The sequence below is a fragment of the Electrona antarctica genome (assembly GCF_951216825.1).
Source record: "Electrona antarctica genome assembly, chromosome: 7".
NCBI lineage: Eukaryota > Metazoa > Chordata > Actinopteri > Myctophiformes > Myctophidae > Electrona > Electrona antarctica.
The window spans coordinates 27,146,022-27,166,971 of record NC_136812.1 but is presented as its reverse complement, the minus strand read 5'-3'; the positions used below and the strand labels follow the sequence as shown (position 1 = coordinate 27,166,971).

General features: G+C 41.4%; 3 protein-coding genes across 4 annotated transcripts; 2 read left to right on the top strand and 1 right to left on the bottom strand.

Annotated features, from left to right (window-relative positions):
- Positions 1–1,070: 1,070 nt before the first annotated feature.
- pars2 (prolyl-tRNA synthetase 2, mitochondrial) lies at positions 1,071–4,800 on the bottom strand. Its single transcript, XM_079505871.1, has 4 exons — positions 4,667–4,800; positions 3,191–3,535; positions 2,635–2,880; positions 1,071–2,351 (listed from the first exon to the last, which is right to left on the bottom strand). Exons 2-4 carry the CDS (start codon positions 3,515–3,517, stop codon positions 1,470–1,472), a joined length of 1,455 nt encoding a protein of 484 aa, XP_079361997.1. The 5' UTR covers positions 3,518–3,535; positions 4,667–4,800; the 3' UTR covers positions 1,071–1,469.
- dnai4 (dynein axonemal intermediate chain 4) lies at positions 4,279–16,645 on the top strand. Of its 2 annotated transcripts, XM_079505870.1 has the most exons (18): positions 4,279–4,504; positions 5,193–5,255; positions 5,347–5,479; positions 6,541–6,710; positions 7,011–7,123; positions 7,482–7,638; positions 7,903–8,042; positions 8,437–8,598; positions 8,872–9,057; positions 9,142–9,293; positions 9,481–9,567; positions 9,877–10,028; positions 11,400–11,557; positions 12,284–12,402; positions 12,869–12,967; positions 14,851–15,077; positions 15,709–15,862; positions 16,518–16,645. In XM_079505870.1, the coding sequence occupies exons 2-18, from the start codon at positions 5,206–5,208 to the stop codon at positions 16,566–16,568; spliced, it is 2,310 nt and encodes a 769-aa protein (XP_079361996.1). In that variant the 5' UTR covers positions 4,279–4,504; positions 5,193–5,205; the 3' UTR covers positions 16,569–16,645. The 2 variants fall into 2 exon arrangements, with proteins under 2 accessions (XP_079361996.1, XP_079361995.1); XM_079505869.1 differs by lacking the exons at positions 12,869–12,967; positions 14,851–15,077; positions 15,709–15,862; positions 16,518–16,645 and having other exon boundaries at positions 7,011–7,129; positions 12,284–12,529.
- Positions 16,646–18,944: 2,299 nt separating this feature from the next.
- insl5a (insulin-like 5a) lies at positions 18,945–20,926 on the top strand (the record flags this gene model as incomplete). The annotated part of the gene is made up of 2 exons (XM_079505985.1): positions 18,945–19,119; positions 20,781–20,926. The coding sequence occupies 2 exons, from the start codon at positions 18,945–18,947 to the stop codon at positions 20,924–20,926; spliced, it is 321 nt and encodes a 106-aa protein (XP_079362111.1).
- Positions 20,927–20,950: the final 24 nt, after the last annotated feature.

The following is a 20,950-nucleotide window of genomic DNA, read 5'->3' as shown; positions in this document are numbered from 1 at the left end:
GCTTTACTTTGTGTCTTGGTTCCCATGACTTATTCGTGACTGGATCTACTCTGCAACAAGCTAGCGCCCATCGCTTTCTTCTCTCGGGTTCCTTTTTGTGGAACGGGAACTAGTAATATTTTGGGGTCCCATTTTCGTTTCTCATGAAATGGTGGTTCACTGGTTCTTGCAGTTCACTGCACTCAAGTCCTGCACTACAGTATTTAACCATAGTTCTAAAGAAAATCTGCACTAGGACATAAACCTAAAACACGTCTTCCACTGTTTTTGGTGCAATTTTGCACCCATGATAAAATGGCTTCGAAGGCCAGTGTCAGCGCACCGCAAATAACCTATCTACAAGCTCACACCGTGTCTCAATGCAACGCGCTGTGAGCTTGTAGATCGGCTATTATCCGACACGGCGTGCAACCTTAATGGTCTGGCTTATTAGCCAGGCTACAACCTTAAAGCGTTAAGTTAGCTCATTCATAGTCTGGATTTTCGGTGGTGAGGTGACCACCGAACTACATGACGTGAAGAGCAAACCACCGCCCCAGCCCTTCTCTCTGTTTTTACTCATTCATTCATAGTCTGGATTTTCGGTGGTGAGGTCATAGAGTATATAAAAGGATAGAGACTGATCTGGCGCGAAGCTCCGCCCCCTCCGCTATTCATGTCAGTGGAAGTTGCTCAGTGGCGTTTTGAAGCACCCGGAAGACTGCCGGAAGTCCCTCCTCCGGACCTCAACTTTGAGGTCCTGGGTGACGTAGGGCAACCGAGCGCTCAACGTTAAAGCCCAGCTGCACGGGGTTTCCCGGTCATGAATCCACGGGTCCGCCTGTAGTCCCTCCTCCTACCACTAGGACCCAGAGCTTCAACGTTGAATAGCCTCACTGGCCCCTTGGGTGAGGTGACCACCGCTCCGGTGGTGAGGTGACCACCGGAGCTGACGGTTTTCTCTTCACCGCGGCTCGTGACGTCATGTTATAGTTCGGTGGTCACCTCACCACCGAAAATCCAGACTATAGGCTCATTCATAGTCTGGATTTTCGGTGGTGAGGTGACCACCGGAGCTGAAATAACGTTGAGTGGTGGTGTTTAAAAACAGAGATTAGTGCTGGGGCGGTAGTTTGCTCTTCACCGCGGCTCGTGACGTCATGTTGTAGTTCGGTGGTCACCCCACCACCGAAAAGTATATTTGCGGAAAATATACTTCAAAATATATACAGTCACATTGTTAAAATATATCAGTTGGAATTGTTATCAATACTGTACATTTTGAGCATTGGTGAAATGTAGTTTCATGACTTGAAAGCATTTTTCTAATCTTCCAGGTCTTTCCTCAACTCAATGTCTCAATACAACTTTACCTTTTCAGTCATTTTCCAGTTCCCACCGTGACCCTCACTAAATAATTAAACCCACATCATGGCACAAATGTACACAACACAAAAAAAGAATTTATTCACTTACATCCCCAGTTTTATTTATATAGTTTCCACTCTACCTAGAAGGTCTAGCAGTCCATCCACGCTAAGAAACATTGTTTCACCAGTCTGCTGACATATCACCTCAAACCTGGGCATTTCCTCCATGGCGCTCTGCCCCACCACAATGACATATGGGTAGCCAAGTCGGTTGGCATCCTTCAGCCTCTTACCAATTGATATCTGGGTACGGTCGTCAAAAACCACCTCACCCCTCAAACTGAGCAGGGTTCCTCCCAAAGTGTGCACCAGATTTTCTGCTAAACTCGCTGCCTGATCTGCCTTACTGCCCTTCTTTGGGGGAATAACACAAACTTGGTAAGGGGCTAACAGTCCTGGCCAGCGGAGTTCCTCTTCTGTTGACATCACCTCGATGGCTGCCGCGAGAATACGGGTAACTCCAAGACCAAAGCAGCCCATTTCAGTGATGGCAGGCTTGTTTTGGGAACTGTTAAAGTAGGCATTGAATACATGAGAGTATTTTGTGCCCAGGTAAAAGGTGTGGCCCACCTCTATACCCTTGGACTCCACCAATGTGCCAGAGTGACACTGTGGGCAGTCAGTCCTGCCTGGTGACAAGGTTTCTACATTGGCAGAAAAGGAGCAGGTGCCACAGACTAACAGTCTGTCCTCACCAATGTCTGCTGGCAACTGGAACTCATGGGAAAGTTTACCCCCAATATTCCCTGTATCTGCCTGCACCTGGACACAACGTAGCCTCAGCCGTGAAAAGAGCCGGGTGTAGGCCTGGCACACTGACTCATAGGTCTGATAGGCAGCTTCTTCACTGACGTCAAATGAATACATGTCCTTCATGTAAAACTCTCTCCCTCGAAGCAGACCAAACCTCGGCTTTAGCTCATCTCTGAATTTGCGGGTGATCTGCATAAAAAACAAGTTAAATCATTAACCACATACAATGCTAAAGTGATATGTTGTCTATACCAGTATACCTCAATACCCATTATATTGCAAATTACTGTATTATTATTATAATTATGTATTATTATACATTCAGGGATAGATAGTTGTACTAATTTCATTTAAAAACTAGCTATGAAGAATTGGTGGAAGTTCAAATCACAGATTCATAGATTTATCTGAGTAAATCCAATTCTCTTAATTTCCCCCAAATCCCATCCCTGATGAAAGGATTTCAAGATACCTGGTAGAGTAGCAGTGGGAGCTGCCTGTAAGAAAGAGTGCTCTGGTGAGCTATCAGCGTGGTCACTGCCTCCTCATGTGTGGGGCCAAGGCAGTAGTCAGCTCCATGGCGATCTTTCAGACGGAACAGCTCCTTCCCCATCAGGCCCCAGCGTTCACTGGTCTTCCACAACTCTGCCGAACACAGGCTGGGCATGTCTATCTTCTGACCACCGATGCCTTGCATCTCCTGGTCAATAAGCCTCACCTGTTGTTTGAAGACATTGTCATAAAAGTCATAAAAGTATGTCATAAAAGTATTTCATAATCAAAACTATGTTGATTTAGTGGCACACACACACTCTAGGATACTGAAATCTTGTAGAGTCACTGAAATAACTGCTATTTTTGAGTGGTGCAAACCACTCCAATAACCAGCTTTGTCTGTACCAGTGTCTGTACCCGTGTACCTGTACACCTGTAAAGGGGGGGGTCCAAGTACAGACCAATAAGTATACTATACATAGATATATACATGGTTAAGTGGTTAACAGATTTACACATATAGCCATACATACCAATTTCTCCATGGAGCGGACTGTGGCCGGGAGGTAATAGTAGCACCCTGGGCTGGAGGGGTGGATGAGACCAGCCTGCTGCATCAGCCTCTGGCTCTTACAGGTCATCTCTGTTGAAGAATGGCTGTCCTGCACCATATCCTTCAGGTTTGAGGGCTGGTAGAGCCGGGAAACCAGGAGTGTGGGAGTATTTGGTTTGGACTGAGTGAGTGTAGGATTTGTGGCATTATGTCCAGAACAATCTGAATGAGTTCTACATGTAATAAAGAGGATTCTGGGCAGGCACCGTGGGACTTTTGGCAAAACCTGATTTATTAGGACCGCCATGGTAGATGCAGAGAATTCCTATAAAGAAAGAAAGAACAAACATTTGTGTGAAGCGAGGGGTGCCTTGTACTGATCAATTTTCATGTGCTCAGTTGTGAAGATGTATATTTATATTGACCCACATGGCGTCATTTGCCAATGACTTGGCCTGAATTTGCCACGGTCGGAACACACAAAGCCAGATGTTGAAGGGCCCTCAACAATACTGTTTGTCTCTATTTGTAAAATGCAGTGCACATGCTGCACCAGCTGAGGTTGTTAATTGTACCAAATGGGAATTCAATCGGCTTGTCTAGAACCGAAACAAATCTGTCTTCCTTTTAAGCTTCAGATGAATTGAATATGAACTTAAGGACTCCAATGGAAACAAGGCATATAGTGCTTTCTTGGGTTATAAATCCTCTTAGCAGACTAGTACCTTTTTTCTGCAAAATGTTAATAAAGTATTGAATCAATCACTCAAGCCAATATGTGTGTGCCCCCACCCCGAGTTGGTACTATACTTTTTGCCCTTTTTGTTCCCTACTCGTTTGTTTATAGGCTATGATGTTTTTATATTTGTCTATCATTAATGTTGATGAATTGAGCCAAAAGGCTTTCTTGGTTTCATCCTTTTAGCAGACCTTGTATTGTATAGTACCTGTGCCTGTCCATGCAATCTGTTAATAAAGTATTCAATCAATCTTACTAAACGTCATAGACTGGCCGGCGCCATATATGGTGATATGTCATCGATATATAATATGATATCATAGTACTGACGTCAGACAGTCCGTGACGTGGGGAACTGCACATTGTGCACAAAATACACAACTGTAGGCCTGCAACGCGTGCCAAGACGCCTAAAAAAGAGCAAGAAATGGTGTCCACTGATATGCGAATACGCCGAAGTTAAGTATGATGATTAATGTCGAGCAGCCGAGGCGGGGCTTGCGTTCACAACGACATATAGGCCTGCAAAACGAATGTTATTGACTTGACTTCAAGGTCAGCATCGTTCTGTCAAATATCCCAAAACAAACAAAATAGTGGGATTTCATAATGCAGCAGCATACAGCATGTTATAGTCTCCTTATTTTGATAATGTTCGATGATCCTCACCACGCGCCGTTAGTTCGAGTCATAGAAATTAAGCAAAATAAAACTCACCTTTTACCCCCCAAAACAGATGTTCAATATCATTGGAGTAGTATAGATTAAAGTATCAAGTTTACATTCATAGTTTGCTCTGCCATGTTGCCATTCTCCTTCGTTTGTTCGTTCGCACATTCTCACTAAAAAGCTCTCTATTGTGCGCTACACCGCCATCTATAGGTCCGGCGTATTTTCTTTCCTGGATATTATTTTTGTTGCATGATGCATGAACGAATGCCAAAATGTTTCCTTCTGCTGCAGAATGGGAAACGATATAGTATCGGTGCCGTTCGTATCTCACAGCAGTAAACATTTGTCAATAGTATGTTGTACATTTTGTGGGATTTGTGACTGTCCAACCCAGAGCCTTTATAGACAGGTCCAACTCTAAGGTCCAAGTGTCTATGACACTGTTCTCACAGACAGGGGCGCTGTCGCGCCACCCATGTGGTGTGTTGCTATGGCAATCGACTATGACAATAATAAACTAATGTCAAATAAACACCACAAACTACAGACGTGTTTTCTGCGCCACCCACAGCAAGACCATAATTATGTCTATCACGTCATCAAAACTGAAGAAACCAACCTTGAAGGTTATGCCGTAAGTGAATTCAGTAGAATTATCTACAAAGAAACCAATTAAATGAATGGTTGCTTATGCACATTTCTTGTATTTGTCGCACACTGTGTAGGTCTTCCCGGACAATGAATGGTTCAGTATCTGGGATGCGCCGAGTCAACCGCAGTACAACCCACAAAAGCTTCAGTTTGGCTGCTGACAGCAAAGTTATGGATAAAATGCAAATACAGAGACAAAAAATCCAGGTAATTTATTATACAAAAATAAATAACATTATTATTATTATTATTATTATTATTATTATTATTATTATTATTATTATTATTATTATTATTATTATTATTATTATTATTATTATTATTATTATTATTATTATTATTATTATTATTATTAGTAGTAGTAGTAGTAGCCTAGTAGTAGTAGTAGTAGTAGCCTAGTAGTAGTAGTAGTAGCAGCAGCATCAGTATGTAGTAGTCACTATGGGGTGTAAATTATTTATATAGTAACTATCGAAAAATCGATTTTAATTAAAAAAATCGAAGTATATTGAAATGTAATAATATCGTTTGACTTATTGTATCGTATCGTTTTGCAATGCAAATGGATTGTATCAATACTAAGTACTTGTGCATTGTATTTAGCAATGTTGAGAAGAAAAACAAAAAGAGGGGTTTAATTAATTTCTCACTACCATTCAATAACGCTACACTTGGTCTATCGATACATGTGTGTATTCTCTGTGTTCATGTCAAGGTATGGGTACGTGTTTGTCCATGTGTTGAAATATAATGTCTAAGTGCCAGAGAATCACTGTGTTCACTTATTTATATCTATATTCATACATTTTCTCATAAATAACCTGTACTGCACTATCTATCCACATGTTTCACATGCTAAATAGTTACTGTATCGATTTAAAATCATAAAATCGTATCGCCATAATTAACCAAATAATATCGTGATGCTTATCGTATCGCTGTTAAAATGTAACGGCACACCCCTAGTCACTAGTATTATATGTTGCTAGTGGTAGTTTATGTCTGGTCTTAAAAAGACAAAAGAGTGGCCGCACACACTGATAGCCAAAGTGCAGATTTTTTTTAGGATGCATCCTAATAAATAATCGGCACTTTGGCTATCAGTGTGTGCGGCCACTCTTTTGTCTTTTTTAGACTTATCTCTTTAGATGTTTCTGCCGTGAGCTGACACCACTACTAAGACTGGTGTGCGTTTTATGTCTGGTAACACACTATTGACACATCATATGGTATTATTAGCAGTTTATACCAGCACATTGATCTTGCAGGTCTTTGATGAACATGGCAAAGACGTCACTCCTCAGACCCTCTACCATCCAGAACCAGGGGTCCCGCAGGCCAAACTCAGCAGGGTCTTTGTCAACGACACTTCTGCTGGCACTGCATCAGATTTTCTCTACCAGACCATAACCAATGCAAGCTTCTCTGGGCCTACCAGGTTATCCACGTAAAACCCTCTGTTCTCAGTAAAAACTGACCTGAGTTTCAAATAGGCGGTACCGTGGCACATCCTTTCTCAGCATCAAAACATTACTTTTATGAACTTCCTCCAGTACACTTGTAGCAAAAATAATATACAGTACATAATTTAACCAGCATCTTGATATTTCAGTTTGACCACATAAACCCTAGCACTCCAAAAATAGGCAAACAATTTTGGCATTAGCCAATCTATAAGCTATTTTCTGCAAATAGATGTAAAAGTGTATAGGGTTAAGAGGTTTGCAATGTTTTCCAGGTCCATTTTTGGTAGCAGTATAGTGTCCAGATCAAGTCTATCTACGATGGAGTCAATGACTGAGGAGATTGAAGACCCATCCTATAAAAGAGACACATCCATAAGCCTCACAGGTTCATGTACTTCCAGTTTTGTTTATAATGTTGCCTTCTGTTTCGCTATAGGATTTGTCTAAAGTGTCTATACTAACCTTCTTTTCCTCAGCTGCTTTCCCACCTGAACATGATCAAATAGTTAGTATACTTAATTTTGAACAGATCCATACATTTATAAAGTATACTGTAGCCTACTGTATTATACGTACATTTAACTCCATGAGCAAAGCCTGCCGAATCTTGCAAATAACATTCAGTAGGGTGTAACTAAAGTACATGGCATGCATAACATTTTGTTGATGAATGAATGGAAGCTGCTCACCTATGACAAATACAGAGTAGTTTCTATAAAGTAGAACGTAACTGTTTTGGACAGATGTACAGGTGAGAAGAGAGGAGGTGAAGGAGCATTTGAGAGAAGACATGCTGGATGTGGTGGTTGATTGCTACATCTCGGAGACAGACACCATTTCACACCTGGACATGTCTGACGTCATCGTGTCAGAGGATGCTGATGATGCAGAGGCGATAAAGTGTGTAAAGTCCTCTTCTATCTGTTTTCTGAACTGTAGTTATAATAACTACAGGAGCAAAAACAAACTTGTTCTTAAAGATGAAAGTTCAACTGAAGTTAATGTATTGTGTGTGTGAATGACATTTTACAGGGGTGCTTGTGTCTGTTTTAAGTTTTTATACCGCCTAATGATTTTGGAATAGATCTCTTTCTGATGAAGTTATGTGCCATAATGTTATTGTTTGTTGCCACTTCTAACAAGCTGTTCTCCCACTGTCTTAAGAGAGAGAAGCAACCTCTATGTTGAGCTTTGTAAGAATAGGATAGGCAACGACACATACGTGGAACGATCAATGCAGACATTCAACGGGGCCCCTAAAAGCAAAGAGGTCCAGACTGACAATGTTTCTAAGGTGGATGCAGGTTTGTCCGGATAATTCTCCTCTCAGTACACTTTTTCTCATGACACAAAAAATGACCCAAATGCATCTTTACCGTCTCAGACTTAATTAACAGTGAGGGTTTTATTGTATAACAGTACGGTACAATCCTGTACAACCCAAGAATGTATAGTACATGTATGTCTAATTCACTGTCCGAATGACTGTTCTACAATGTGCATTGCACTAATTTAAGTGCAATGCAGGTTGTCCACATATTTGTCAGCAGTTATGTGTTAAAGAGTTAAATGGTTTTACTGTATGTTGGGTCATCAAGAAACCATGAGCCAAAGCAATTATGTTCTATGTACAGTACATTAAAAGTTTGGCAGTCATGTGTTTCTTATTGTAATTTAGTTGTCACACTATGTCCACAGCCACCAGCGCTACTGTTTGGGACATGTATGACACTTTCTGTGGGGCTGAGCAGGGTGAAGCAGGTCTGACCTCTGACCCAGACAAGGCTGCTCCACAGGCCATCATGGATGCCAGTAGAGGCCCAGAGAAGACCATGTCAGTTGTCAGCACTACCAGTTTAGGTAAGGTAACAGTGCAGTCTGTTCAAAGCTTACAAGTTTTCTCGTGTAATGATTCCGCAATATTAACTTAGATAACACAGTCTTGTTAAAAAGTTATTCAATGCATTGACATACAACATCTACTGTATAGTGGTGATTTCTGCTTTCGGTTATTATTATTTCTATTTTATTTTTATTGTTTGTTTACAATCATCATCGTCTATGTTTACGTCTGGAAACTCCCTTCCAGGACAGGCTTCTTTTAGTATTGCATTGATGTACATATCTCTCCAGCCACTGGTTCTAGCTCCCGGACAGAGATGGAGACTTTTGTGGCACATGCGGCCGATGAGACAAACCCAGAACTGATATTGCAGTCAGAGAGGTTCCAGCAGAGCTTGTTAGTAATGGAGAGGACCATTCTACAAAATATTTTCCAGACCAAACTGGCTGCCTATAGACAGCTACCCACACTGGAAGGTACTGTTAGCTAACGCAAAACGCATTTTGTCTGCCTGTTTCATTTAACCATTGAGTATTTATCATATTATTGATTATCGTTAGACCCCGACAGTGTGGTGAAGGCCAAGGAAGCAGGGCAGAGAGAGGATGGCAAGAGTCCTCTGACTCCAGCCCTGGAGCGCCTCTGGGCTTTCAGCTGCGAACTCACTGTGGGACGAAATGTGAGCAGTATGGCATGGAACAAGAAAAACCCGGTAATCACCTCGCCTGTTACCCAGAGGATTAGGGGAATTGTCCTTACAAACATCCTTGAGACATTACCCCAAACATATCACTTCCCAATGTGTTGTGTGTCGAGAGCTCACGCTGGATTCTGTGGTTGTCTACCATGATAGCAGAAAGCTATAATGTCTCTCTATGTGTTTGTGCTTACTGTCTAAGGATCTCCTGGCAGTGGGCTATGGTCAGTTTGACTTCAAAGAACAGAAATCAGGCCTAGTCTGCTGTTGGTCTCTCAAAAATCCCACGGTATGTTATTATGGATTTTTTTTTCTGTTACCAATCCATCTATGTTCCAGTTAAATGTGTCCATATGACAGTTGAAATAAATAAATCAGGAGATTTAGTACTTACTTTAGTAGGTTACATATGAAAAAGGAACAATCACACCACAACCAAGAGCCAGTCAATTGTGCTATGGTTCACGGTGACCCTAGAACAGCATAAATACTGCACTGTACTATACGAGTATGACCAGTATGCCTCCCTCCTAGATGTTAAGAGTCAAGACAAGCAAAAGTGGCCCATTGGAGAGTTTATATTGTGTCTGTGTTGCAGTGGCCTGAGCGTATCTTTCACTGTGAGAGTGGTGTGACTGCTCTGGACTTCTCAGCTAGGAATGCCAGCCAGCTAGCTGTGGGCATGCATGATGGCAGCATAGCTTCCTACAATGTCCAGAGCCAAGAGAAAACACCTCTCACTGACAGCAGGTGAGGTTGTTGATTGATTCTGGATATTGAAAATTGTAACATAGTATTGAAAAACTCAGCTCAGTGGCCTTGTGGTTAGAGTGTCCGCCCTGAGACTGGGAGGTCGGGTTTGATCCCCGGCCGGGTCATACCAAAGACTCTGAAAATGGGACCCAATGCCTCCCTGCTTGACACTCAGCATCAAGGGTTGGATTGGGGGTAAGTCCCTGCGACATACTAGCGTCATGTCCAGGGGGTGTACTTGTACATCAAGCTGCCTCACGCTACAGAAACAGGAGATAGGCTCCTGCCCTATGGGCCTCATGGCTCGGCAAGGCTACTTATTGAAAAACTGTATCACTTATTGACAGCAGGTGGGGCTAAAGTTGCATTTATTGTCTGCCGGTAAGGGCTATAGTCTCACTTATTGTCAGCAGGTGGGAATATCACTTCACAATTAGGCAAGACAAATTGCACATCAACTAAAGTGTCAAATCAATAGTTCTGATTGTTGAAACCTAAAGCATAATCACATGATAAAACAATGTCACCCCCAGCTTTGCTCATTTGTTATAATTAATTTGATTTCCCTCCTCTTAAATGTATTGACTGAATGTTTCATACCATACAAGCCCTGACATAAGCAGTGTGAGTATACTGCTGATGCTTGTCAGCACAGAACTAAAACAGCTTTGCACATGATTTATGATATGTAATGCATATTGAGAAAAGCATATTTCCCCATATATAAGTTAAGCACTTCAAAATACTGTGTACAGTGTCAGTATATAACATTATATGGCCAAGCACATTCTGGGTTGTGTCTTTGACATTCTGAAAACAGGATGCTTATCGTGGAAGGGGAAAAAGGAAAATGTATTATGCCGGAAATAAGTGGCCAGCAAACACATTTAATGACCCTGTGGGAAACGCTTTGTTTTTCCACCTCATCCACAGATGTGTTGTTTCAGGTTAATTAGGTGTAATCAAAAAGGAATTACGCACATCCACTGTAAAAACTAAATCATATTTCCATCCAAAATGCAGTAGCTTTTCCTGTGGTGATTGGTGAAGAACTGTTTGCTGTATTTCACTGACTGGCTGCCATAGGTTTCCCTTTTCAGGGGATATAGTGCAATATGCAGAAACTATTACACAGGCTTAGAATCATAACGACAAAACACCCCAAAAAACTGAAATGGGGAATTATGATTCCTCCCCTTCTCTTCTTATATCGTTTGGAAATACTACTATTAACAATATAGACTATGTCTACACAGCATTTAACAAAAAGTGAAAATAATAACACTTTAAAACACACTTTAAAACACACTTTAAAACACACTCAACAAAACATTGACATGACTAAATATCTACTCTTTTGGCGTGTAGTGAGTGTGCCGATAAGCACACCAGTCCAGTTTGGCAGGTCAAGTGGATTGAACAAGAGACGGGCTTATCAGGGGATGACAAGGGAGAAGCTCTCATCTCTGTATCTGCAGATGGCAGGATCAGCACGTGGTTCATGCACAAAGGCCTCAGCTGCATAGGTATTGTATAAAAATAAAACAGAGGCTTAGCCACATCACCAGAGATTTGAGTTGATGGTACTGTAGCATGGCAGTGATTCGGTTGTATAGGCACGACACCACAGGCAGAGTGCCGAAACAGCCATGCCAAAAAAATATTGTAAAATATTTAAAATAGCTGATCTACATCGGCACGTTGTGAGCTTGTAGATTGGCTTTTTGAACTATTTTGAAATGTTTTTCAAATATGAGTCATAAGTAGTAAGATAGATAGATATCACAAGATAGGGCCCTGAGTGTATAATCCTGAGTGATAATTTAACTCTGTAAAATGTTACAATGGATAAATCAACTCATTATCTAGTTTAAGATTGTATTGTGTATTCAGACCCACCATATACTGTAATCCATTAAGTATTCCACCAACCAGAATGCAACATAATATAAGCAACCTATCATAGCACACGCAACATATCAGTCCTGATTGGGTGCCAATGCCTTGTCCTGTCCAATCAAGTTATTCCACCAGAACTCACCATGTACTGTACATCAGCGATGCGGCCCAACCTGGGAGCCCGGGCACACTGGTGGGCCGGGGGATATTGCAATTCCGCGACGCTTTCCAGATCTTTAAGTGGGCCCGGATCCAAAAAAGTTTAAGAAGCGCTGATCTAGTTGGCTCTTTTTAATAACATATACTGTATCTCCTCTAACAGTGACAGTGACTTGTTTGTTCCTCTGCTATAGATCTGATGAAGCTGAAGAGAACACATGATGACAAGTCTAAGAAGCAGCTCAAAGACAAGGAGAGAAATACATTGATTTCAAGACTCACCCCAGGCCTCTGTTTTGATTTCCATCCGGCGGTATGGAAACATAAATACATATGTTTACACATAACCGCCCGCTTCCCACCACATAAACACAATATTCGTTGCAGCCCGGAAGAAACCACCTAACTCAACTTATAATTATTATTATTATTATTATCATAAATGCTATTGAAGTTGAACACCCTTAAAGTCTGTGTGTTGATTAAAATAATTATGAACCAATGAAAAGTATTAAAAGGTGCTTCGACAAAAACCTCATAACTCCACTTGTGCTGGATGCTTTTTAATTTCCTGAAAAATTAGTTAAGTGGCTTCTTCCAGACAGCAGAGATATGGATATTTTCCTTTCACGGATACAGAGAGTCCTCAGAAATAGTTTACATTAATGGTATACAGTATATGGCATAAAATAAAGACAGTCGATTGCACGTTTCCTGACCTGCATAAATGCTCATTGTTTTGCTGTACAAGCATCACACCAGTTGCACTGTTCCTCCAGGAATCCAACATCTACCTGGCTGGTACTGAGGACGGCCAGGTCCATAAGTGTTCATGTTCCTACCATGAGCAGGTTCTGGAGACGTACAGAGGACACAAGGTACTATAATCCATCGCCGTCCCTTTAACTCTGAATGTGTAAAGATTGACACTTCCATTTTGACCTCCATTTAAATCAACGCTATAATATACATGAATGAATACTGAGAGTACTAATTAAGTTCTCTATGTTCTCTGTGTTCGCTTAATCCAGGTTTTCAGTAGGACAAGACTGTATTCAGTAAATGCAAATACTTTGTGTTCAAAAAGCCATTTATGTCTCTCTCCATGTCTGAACCATATGTCAAATATAAATAATTTGTGATGCAGCTCATAACATGAGGGAAGAGTGAAACTCCTTAGAAACTCAATAGTTTTACAAACCTTTCTCTATATAACCCCCAGTAACAGCTGTGTATACTGTGCTTGATCCTGAGATCCTTCTATCTTGCATGGAACATTTTGTATTTTTGATTTACCTTTATATTACAGTATCTTGGCTGCCAGAACAATTACCCCCTGCGGGATCAATAAAGTGCAGGCGAATTGAATTTGATAGGCCAAGTGCACTGTATACATGTAGGTTGATGGGTTTTAGGAACAATCTATAAAACACAAAACACTAGCTTTTTATTTGATTTAACCTTTATTTAACCAGTAAAATCACATTGAGACCAGTCTCCTTTACGAGTGCGCACTGGCCAAGAGAAGAGGCAAATAAATGTTACACAGCTCTGCCAGTAACAACAAATACAGGACATGACATCCGTAATACAAAGAACCTACTACCAGGGAGGCTCAGAGAGAGTTAGCTAAGTAGCTAACCAAATACAGACTAATAAAAAGACTAATAAGAACAATACATCATGAAACTACTAACCTAATATAAAACTAAGATCACAGCATTTGCTACTCGTCAAAGCAGGAGCAATGGCTGGAGAGTGTGCCCAAGGCAATCCTCTTAAAAGTCACTAGGGGGATCAAAGAAGCCAATTTTTATCTAGTCTGTAGATCGTTCCACGCCCACTCGCCCAGGGCCCAAAAAACGCTAGGGTTTTTCTAGCTGTAATACCACCCGAATCCCTCCGCTGTGTGTGTGTGTGTGTGTGTGTGTGTGTGTGTGTGTGTGTGTGTGTGTGTGTGTGTGTGTGTGTGTGTGCACCCAAATATTGCTAAACAGCAAGACCACTCCGTCTTGACGTAATGTTAAATGACCCCTCGCCTTTTATCTTAACATTAGAAAGACTTCATTATCATGTATGGAATACTTTACAAAACAATTGTGCACTAGGACATTGTAGGTCACACATTCAGAGAGCAGACTATGCTAGACAGCAGACACACAACTTAATTGACTTGTACTAAATCAAAATATAAAAAGGCAATTTGTGACTTTCACAGCAACCACGGGTGCCCTGTCATTCGATTCAGAATAGACCTTTATTAAAAATCCACTTCCAATAAATGTGGTATAACTTATTAATATAACAGTCATCTTTCCCTTATTACTGGCAGTATTATCCGGCTTCTGTAGCGATTTATCAACAATAGTTGTCAGTGCAGTGCACCAAAGACAATTGGATGTACATTATTGGGGAAATAAATACGTCATGGAAAAACTAACACAAACTAACAACAAGTTTAATAAAAAGTGGGAAAACTGGGATTTCTTCCTCCAGCCCATGGCCAATGTATGAGGAATTCAAATGTTTTGTTTTTGTGTGTTTGTACTGTTTTTCTTTCTACGGTATGTCTTTTTTTTGTCCTTTTCCCAAAGATTGCATGCTCCCTTATGGAAGTTTCTTTATTTTTCAGTTCATTCCAATCAATTGATATCATGCAAGGCAAAGGTGTTTGCAAAGAGTTAAAAAGATTTATATAACTTTGGAACTTTTGAAACATTTTCTCAAGTCAAAAGGACTAAATGTTCTTGCTCACCCCAAGGGGCCTCTATATCGGATCACATGGTCTCCGTTCTGCCCGAATATCTTCCTGAGCTGCTCCTCTGATTGGACCATCCAGATGTGGAGGCAGGACTTGCTCACACCCGTGTTAGTATTCACCTCCGCCCAGAGGGCTGTCTATGACGTCACGTGGTCCCCAAAATGGGCCTCCGTGTTTGGTGCCGTCAATGAGGGAGGCATAGAGATCTGGGACCTGGGATCCAGCATGTGAGTCTCTTTTTTGCTCTGTTTGACTTTGTGTCTCTCTCACACACGCGTTCCACACCCCCATAGGGAGTGCAGTGCCCGGTGTCGAGTCGGTCGGACCCACGGTTGTCCAGAACCGCCACAAAAGGCCTCTGTCCGGGCTCTGTACAGGGCCCCTGCCCAGGGTCCATACTGTATATGGAGCTGGCCTGTTCTGACATCACAACACTCCATATTTGGGCATGCCTGACACACTAGTCGGTAATTAATAATGGGTGTGTTATCTTTAGGTGTATCATGTCCGTTGACAGTACTGTTGCCTACTGGCTATGCTTGCATATTGGTGGCACACCCATGGCTCCTATACATCTATATACATCTATATACATCTATATACTATATACATACCCAAAAGTGTTTAACAACTTAATCCTAGCATCCTTATTCTGGGGAGAACATTTGCCAAAAATAGCAGATCACAAGCTTGCGACATGTCATGAGCTTGAAGGGCTAGTTTTGGCAAAGAGATTTGGTAGAGCGCACCGAGTATAGACAACTCATGTGCAGTTTACATGGTACAGAGGGTTAAGTGTTTAAAACATCCAGGCCATAGACCCATGTGACCACCATGCATTCTGCCTGTCTCTACTAGCCTGGATCCAACCATTGTGTGCTTGGCTGGCCCTGGGGTCACGTTGACCTCACTACTGTTTGCAACCCAGACAGACTGCATCCTAGTAGGAGACAGCAACGGACAGGTTGGCGTCTACAAGCTCAAGGACCTCGCGGTGGGAGAAGGAAACCAGGTAAAATAAAAGATGTGCTCCTCACATTCCAGAAGTGCACGTCAATCAGATCAGATAACCAGTCCATCAGTCAACCATCAATGCATGTGCACGAAGCACGATTCATAAATGTATTCATTAGGTTGACAGGTTTCCAATTTCAATTCAAATTCAGTGCATAAGGTAATCGTGCCAGTTTAATCACGGCCAACATGGGGTACCTATTTTGGGCATGTCATTATGGTCAAGCATTTTTAAACTTTTTGAAAATGTTTGGAAGTAGCAAAAATACACGTTGTGAGCTTGTTAGAGTGCCTATATTTGCTATATTTTGGGTCTCTTTGGATGGATTCCTTTTGGATCCCCTATGTTAGATTCATGCACAAGATATAAAGAGAATTGTCAATCAAATCCATTGATGCACATAAAAATGTTACGCTGATAACAGGGTGGGTCTAGTTGAGCGAGCATATTGAATAGAGTCCCATCATCACATTGCAATATTTCCCTTTATTGACATCACACTATATTGTTCTGTGTTATTGATTTAACTTTTACCAGCCATATAGCCTTTTATGCTGGCAATTTAAACCATTACTTCACCAGTGAGTCATTGGAAGTTTGGCTGTCATTGTCAACAGAGATGAAAAGGCTCTCTTTTGCTTCTGTCTTTCAGGTGAATACTTTGGAAAACATCATTGGCTCCACCCTTGCCAGCCAGCTTTAAAACACGCACTCATGCAGTCGCAGGAACACACGCACGCACGCACGCATGCACGCACGCACGCACGCAGTGTGTCCTTGTAATACCTTCGTCCCTAGGGAAATGGCCGACTGAGTGTCTCCATGTTAAGTGTCTCCTGATCAACAAAACCATTACTGAAGATGTTATCTTAAGTCATGACGTCATGTTCACCTGGTTTTATTTTATACTGAATATGAAATTATTTTTTAACATGCGCTCCCTGCAGATTTTTTATTTTAATAATATGATTTCCTCAAGTATTGTAGAGGACGTAAAACCTAAAAAGCATAATGCCAAATTGTGGGCTTGAGAAGATTACCAACACATAGACTCAGATGAGGCTGGCAAGTGATGTATGGACCTGTGCATCAGTATGCATTAAGTAGCAGTGAAGTGGTATTAAATAAAAAGGAAACGTAATGTTTATTTTTATTATTATTACTACACTGTATGTTACACTCAGTTTTCACTTCCAATTTTAGAGTCACTGAATGTTCTTTGTTTCCTTGGTCATAAGGGTGTGGACCGATTTAAGGGTTCTCCTCTAGTCTGAAAAGCCTTTAACAGTATCGACAATTTGAATTGCTATGAAAAGCCTAGGATTTCACCTAGGAAGTGAAATGTATTTTTGCTGGAAGAGAAATTCAACCGGTGAGTCAATTTCTTTCAGTCCTGATATTTAAATGCAAATAAATATGCTATGCTGTACAATGCAATATTAGGCTTGGCAGAGGCAGAGAGTTTTCAGTGGAGATTCAACAGGGGCTCAATAATAGTAATACTCTCTGCTTCCTGACAGAATGTTCAGTTTGTAGTCAGACAAAGATGTTTAAAGGAACCAATATAGGCGATCAAACCTTGTTTGATTGCCTTGTTTGATCAAACAAGGTTTGATCACCTAAATTATGTTAAGATGTGCCGTCCTTTTGGTGTCACATGTGTCATTCAAGGTTGTATATAGGCAAACATACAGGCTACGTTAGCTTGACAATATTAAAATTGTAACTTTCTTGGCATGAACACCATCTGACAAATTATGAATTAGGCTTTAGTCATCCAAATTGTTGATAATGAAAACAGCCAGTCCCCATTATAGCCACTTCCTTAGAATGTATCTATATATGTCTATGTCCAGGAAGTACAAATGTATTAATTGGAGACTTAAAAAGTATCAGGTCTTTTCAGTGTCATGGCGACTGAGCAATAGGCTCACTAGAAGTAGCTCAAGAGTAAAACGTGACCCTGGAAATGAAGAGGGTCCACTCTAAGATATATTTACACTATCAATAGAGACGCAGTGCCTGACAATTACTTTCTATTTAAATAGCCAGATTAGACCTACTGTATCAATAATGAGTCTGACTGCACTTGTTACGCTGAGTAAGAGGGAGAGGATAGGTTATGCTCCATCAGACCCTTGAACCATTTAACCACAACATACATTTTGAAAATAGCCTCCCCTCACCCCCACTAGAAACCACTGATAATATCATGGTCCCCATTTTCTACATATCACAGCATGAAACAGAGAAGCAAACATTTTTCATATCCTGTAGTCAAAGTGGGACCTCCACCCATAATGGATGAACTGAAATGTCACGGTGAATATCTCATCAACACCATCACCTCCTTAATGACCTGCATGATTGAAAACATTGACACAAACTGCCGTTATGGCACTATGATGGCCAGGCTGTCAACCGATTGTAAACGGATGAATCATCTGGTTGGCTGTAGAGGGAATCACCACACATGACATAATTATCCATGCATTACATGAAAGGTCAGTGTAATCATGCTGTTAAACCGTGTACTCATGAGGAGGTTGGGGAGACTACCCTGCGCTTCACCTGATGTATAATGTGATTGTCCACTGAGGTTGTAAAAGCCTGATGGCATAGTCACAAAAAAAAAATAGCAGTGATGGCCGGAAACATAAAATGATTTGCCTGTAAGTGCAGGCTGTTTTTCGTGTGTGTGTGTGTGTGTGTGTGTGTGTGTGTGTGTGTGTGTGTGTGTGTGTGTGTGTGTGTGTGTGCATGCGGTGGTGGTGGTGGGGGGGGGGGGGGGGGGCTGTGGCAGCACAGATGGGATGCCATTGAGGAGGAGGTATTGTGTGTGGAAAGTCTCGGATGCTGATGAGCAGAGAAGTGGATGGTATATATATTGCAGGACATGCAGTCAGGGGATCAAAGACCAGTGCACTGTGGCAACACCTGAAGACAGAACAGCAAGCAAGCAACCCAGAAGAATATCTAGAGAACAAGGAACAGACAGAGACGGAGTCGAACAGCTGCTTTCTTCTGCAGGTCGGACCAGACAGATATCCACTTACGATCCTAGCCAGGGAACTCCAGCATGCGTTCATTAGTGGTACTGCCCCTGGTGTTGTGTGTGGTGCTGGGTGTGAACCAGGTTACAGCAGATCAGGTCACAGCAGTCAAGTTGTGTGGAAGAGAATTCCTCAGGGCGGTGGTCTATACCTGCGGAGGCTCCCGCTGGAGAAGAGTGCTCAGTGAAACAGACATGGATGGTGAGTCAACCATTTAGTTAGACAATATACTGTATATATCGGACGTACATCAACTCTTTGACTCAGACATACAGGCAGCACTAGTCCAATAAAATAATGAATGCTCAACTTTAACACAATAGGGCTAAATACTAATATTTGATTTGTGGATGTCTAAAATTTTATAGAATGCAATAAAATCCACCTTTAATATTTAGGCAGGCATCATCTGTTACATTATAGAATGTACATTTCAAATACCAACATGTACATTTTACAGTAAATATAGTTAAACAGAAAAGAGGAGAGGTCGCACAACAATCACGATGCAAATACTTTATTTTAAGATGACCAACATTTCGGCACAAAATACTTCATATCCTGAAGAAGACATTTTTTTGTCAAAACGTTGGTCATCTTAATTCAAATAAAGAAATTTGCATTGTGAGTCGTGACTACAAGTTGTGTGGCCTCTCCTCTTTTCTGTTTAAGTTTGTCTCCGGTGGTCAGCACCTCCCCACTATTGGTGTTCGCTCCTACCTCTTTGTTTGTACAGTTATAGTTGATTTAAAAATGTCTAAGGCATTTGTGTATTTAATTTTGGAATTATAAATTGTGTAATTTCATAAAACATACATACATACAAATACACACACACACACACGTAGCTCAGAATGGCCTGATGTGGTGACATGCTTGTGAGTCAGTATGTGGTCTGTGGTTTGTCAGTGCTGTGACTCTGCATGTATTTTCCCACGGCACAGCTAAAGGCAGAGGCGTTGACTGGTAATGTAGTCAAAATGAGACTACTGTCTACACTGGGTGTTCAGACATTCAGATTTTATAATAAAACATCATAGTTTTTTGCCAATTATTTCAGGGCCCACTTGCAATATCCTCGGCTCACTGGTTGGGAATCACTGGCATAAGGAACCCCCACATACTGTATCAGATCATTAGCTATGAATATAACAGGGAACGGTCTGTTCTCCCTGCATATACACACTAATTCCACACCACACAAACTCAGTTAGTCCATCAGCCATGCTGATTAGAAACAGTTAGCTGACAGTGCACAAGACAAATAGCTGTGGATTCATCTGTTCCGTCATTTGTAGTTTCCTTATTTAATAGAACGACGGGCCTCTGGGTAGATTAGACATGGCAGAGACATAAAGATCAGATTAATGTAATTGCACAACATAAATAGCGAGGACAATTTGGGTCATGCATTACACATTATGTTTTGATAACTAGTTGTTTCCAAAAACATGTACAGTTGGAGGCCATCAATATTGTCCTTTTCTTTTTGCTGAGGTTTGCGTGATCTGCGCAAAAGGACAGTTAACCCATTTTGGGCGGGAACCCCTTTTGGTGTTTTAAACATTATGTTATAATTTAGCTATTGAAAAATAGCAGATCTACAAGCTCATAGCGTGCCACCGAGTGGCGCGCTATGAGCTTGTAGGTCTGCTATTTTTGAAAAATCGTGAAAATATTTATTTCAGAAAACTGGAGGATTTAGAAGGATTTTAAAAAAATTTGAGGTCAGGCCTAAATGGGTCAAATGATAAGGGACAATATCGGTGGCACCCAACTGTAAATGAAAAAGCTGGACATTTACTGTATGAAATGTGTGTAGTAATGAGTTTTCTTGATCACGATGTGTTGTCTGGTGCCAGGTGCAACTACAGGAGAGCAGAGCAGCCTAGAGAGTCCAGGCAGCAGCTTGGGCTCTGAGTTGGCCAGACGGGACATGAATAACGTACTGACTGCCCTGTGCTGCCAGGTGGGCTGTCGGAAGACTGACCTCGCCTTCCTCTGCTGAGACCCGCTCTCCACCCCTCTTATC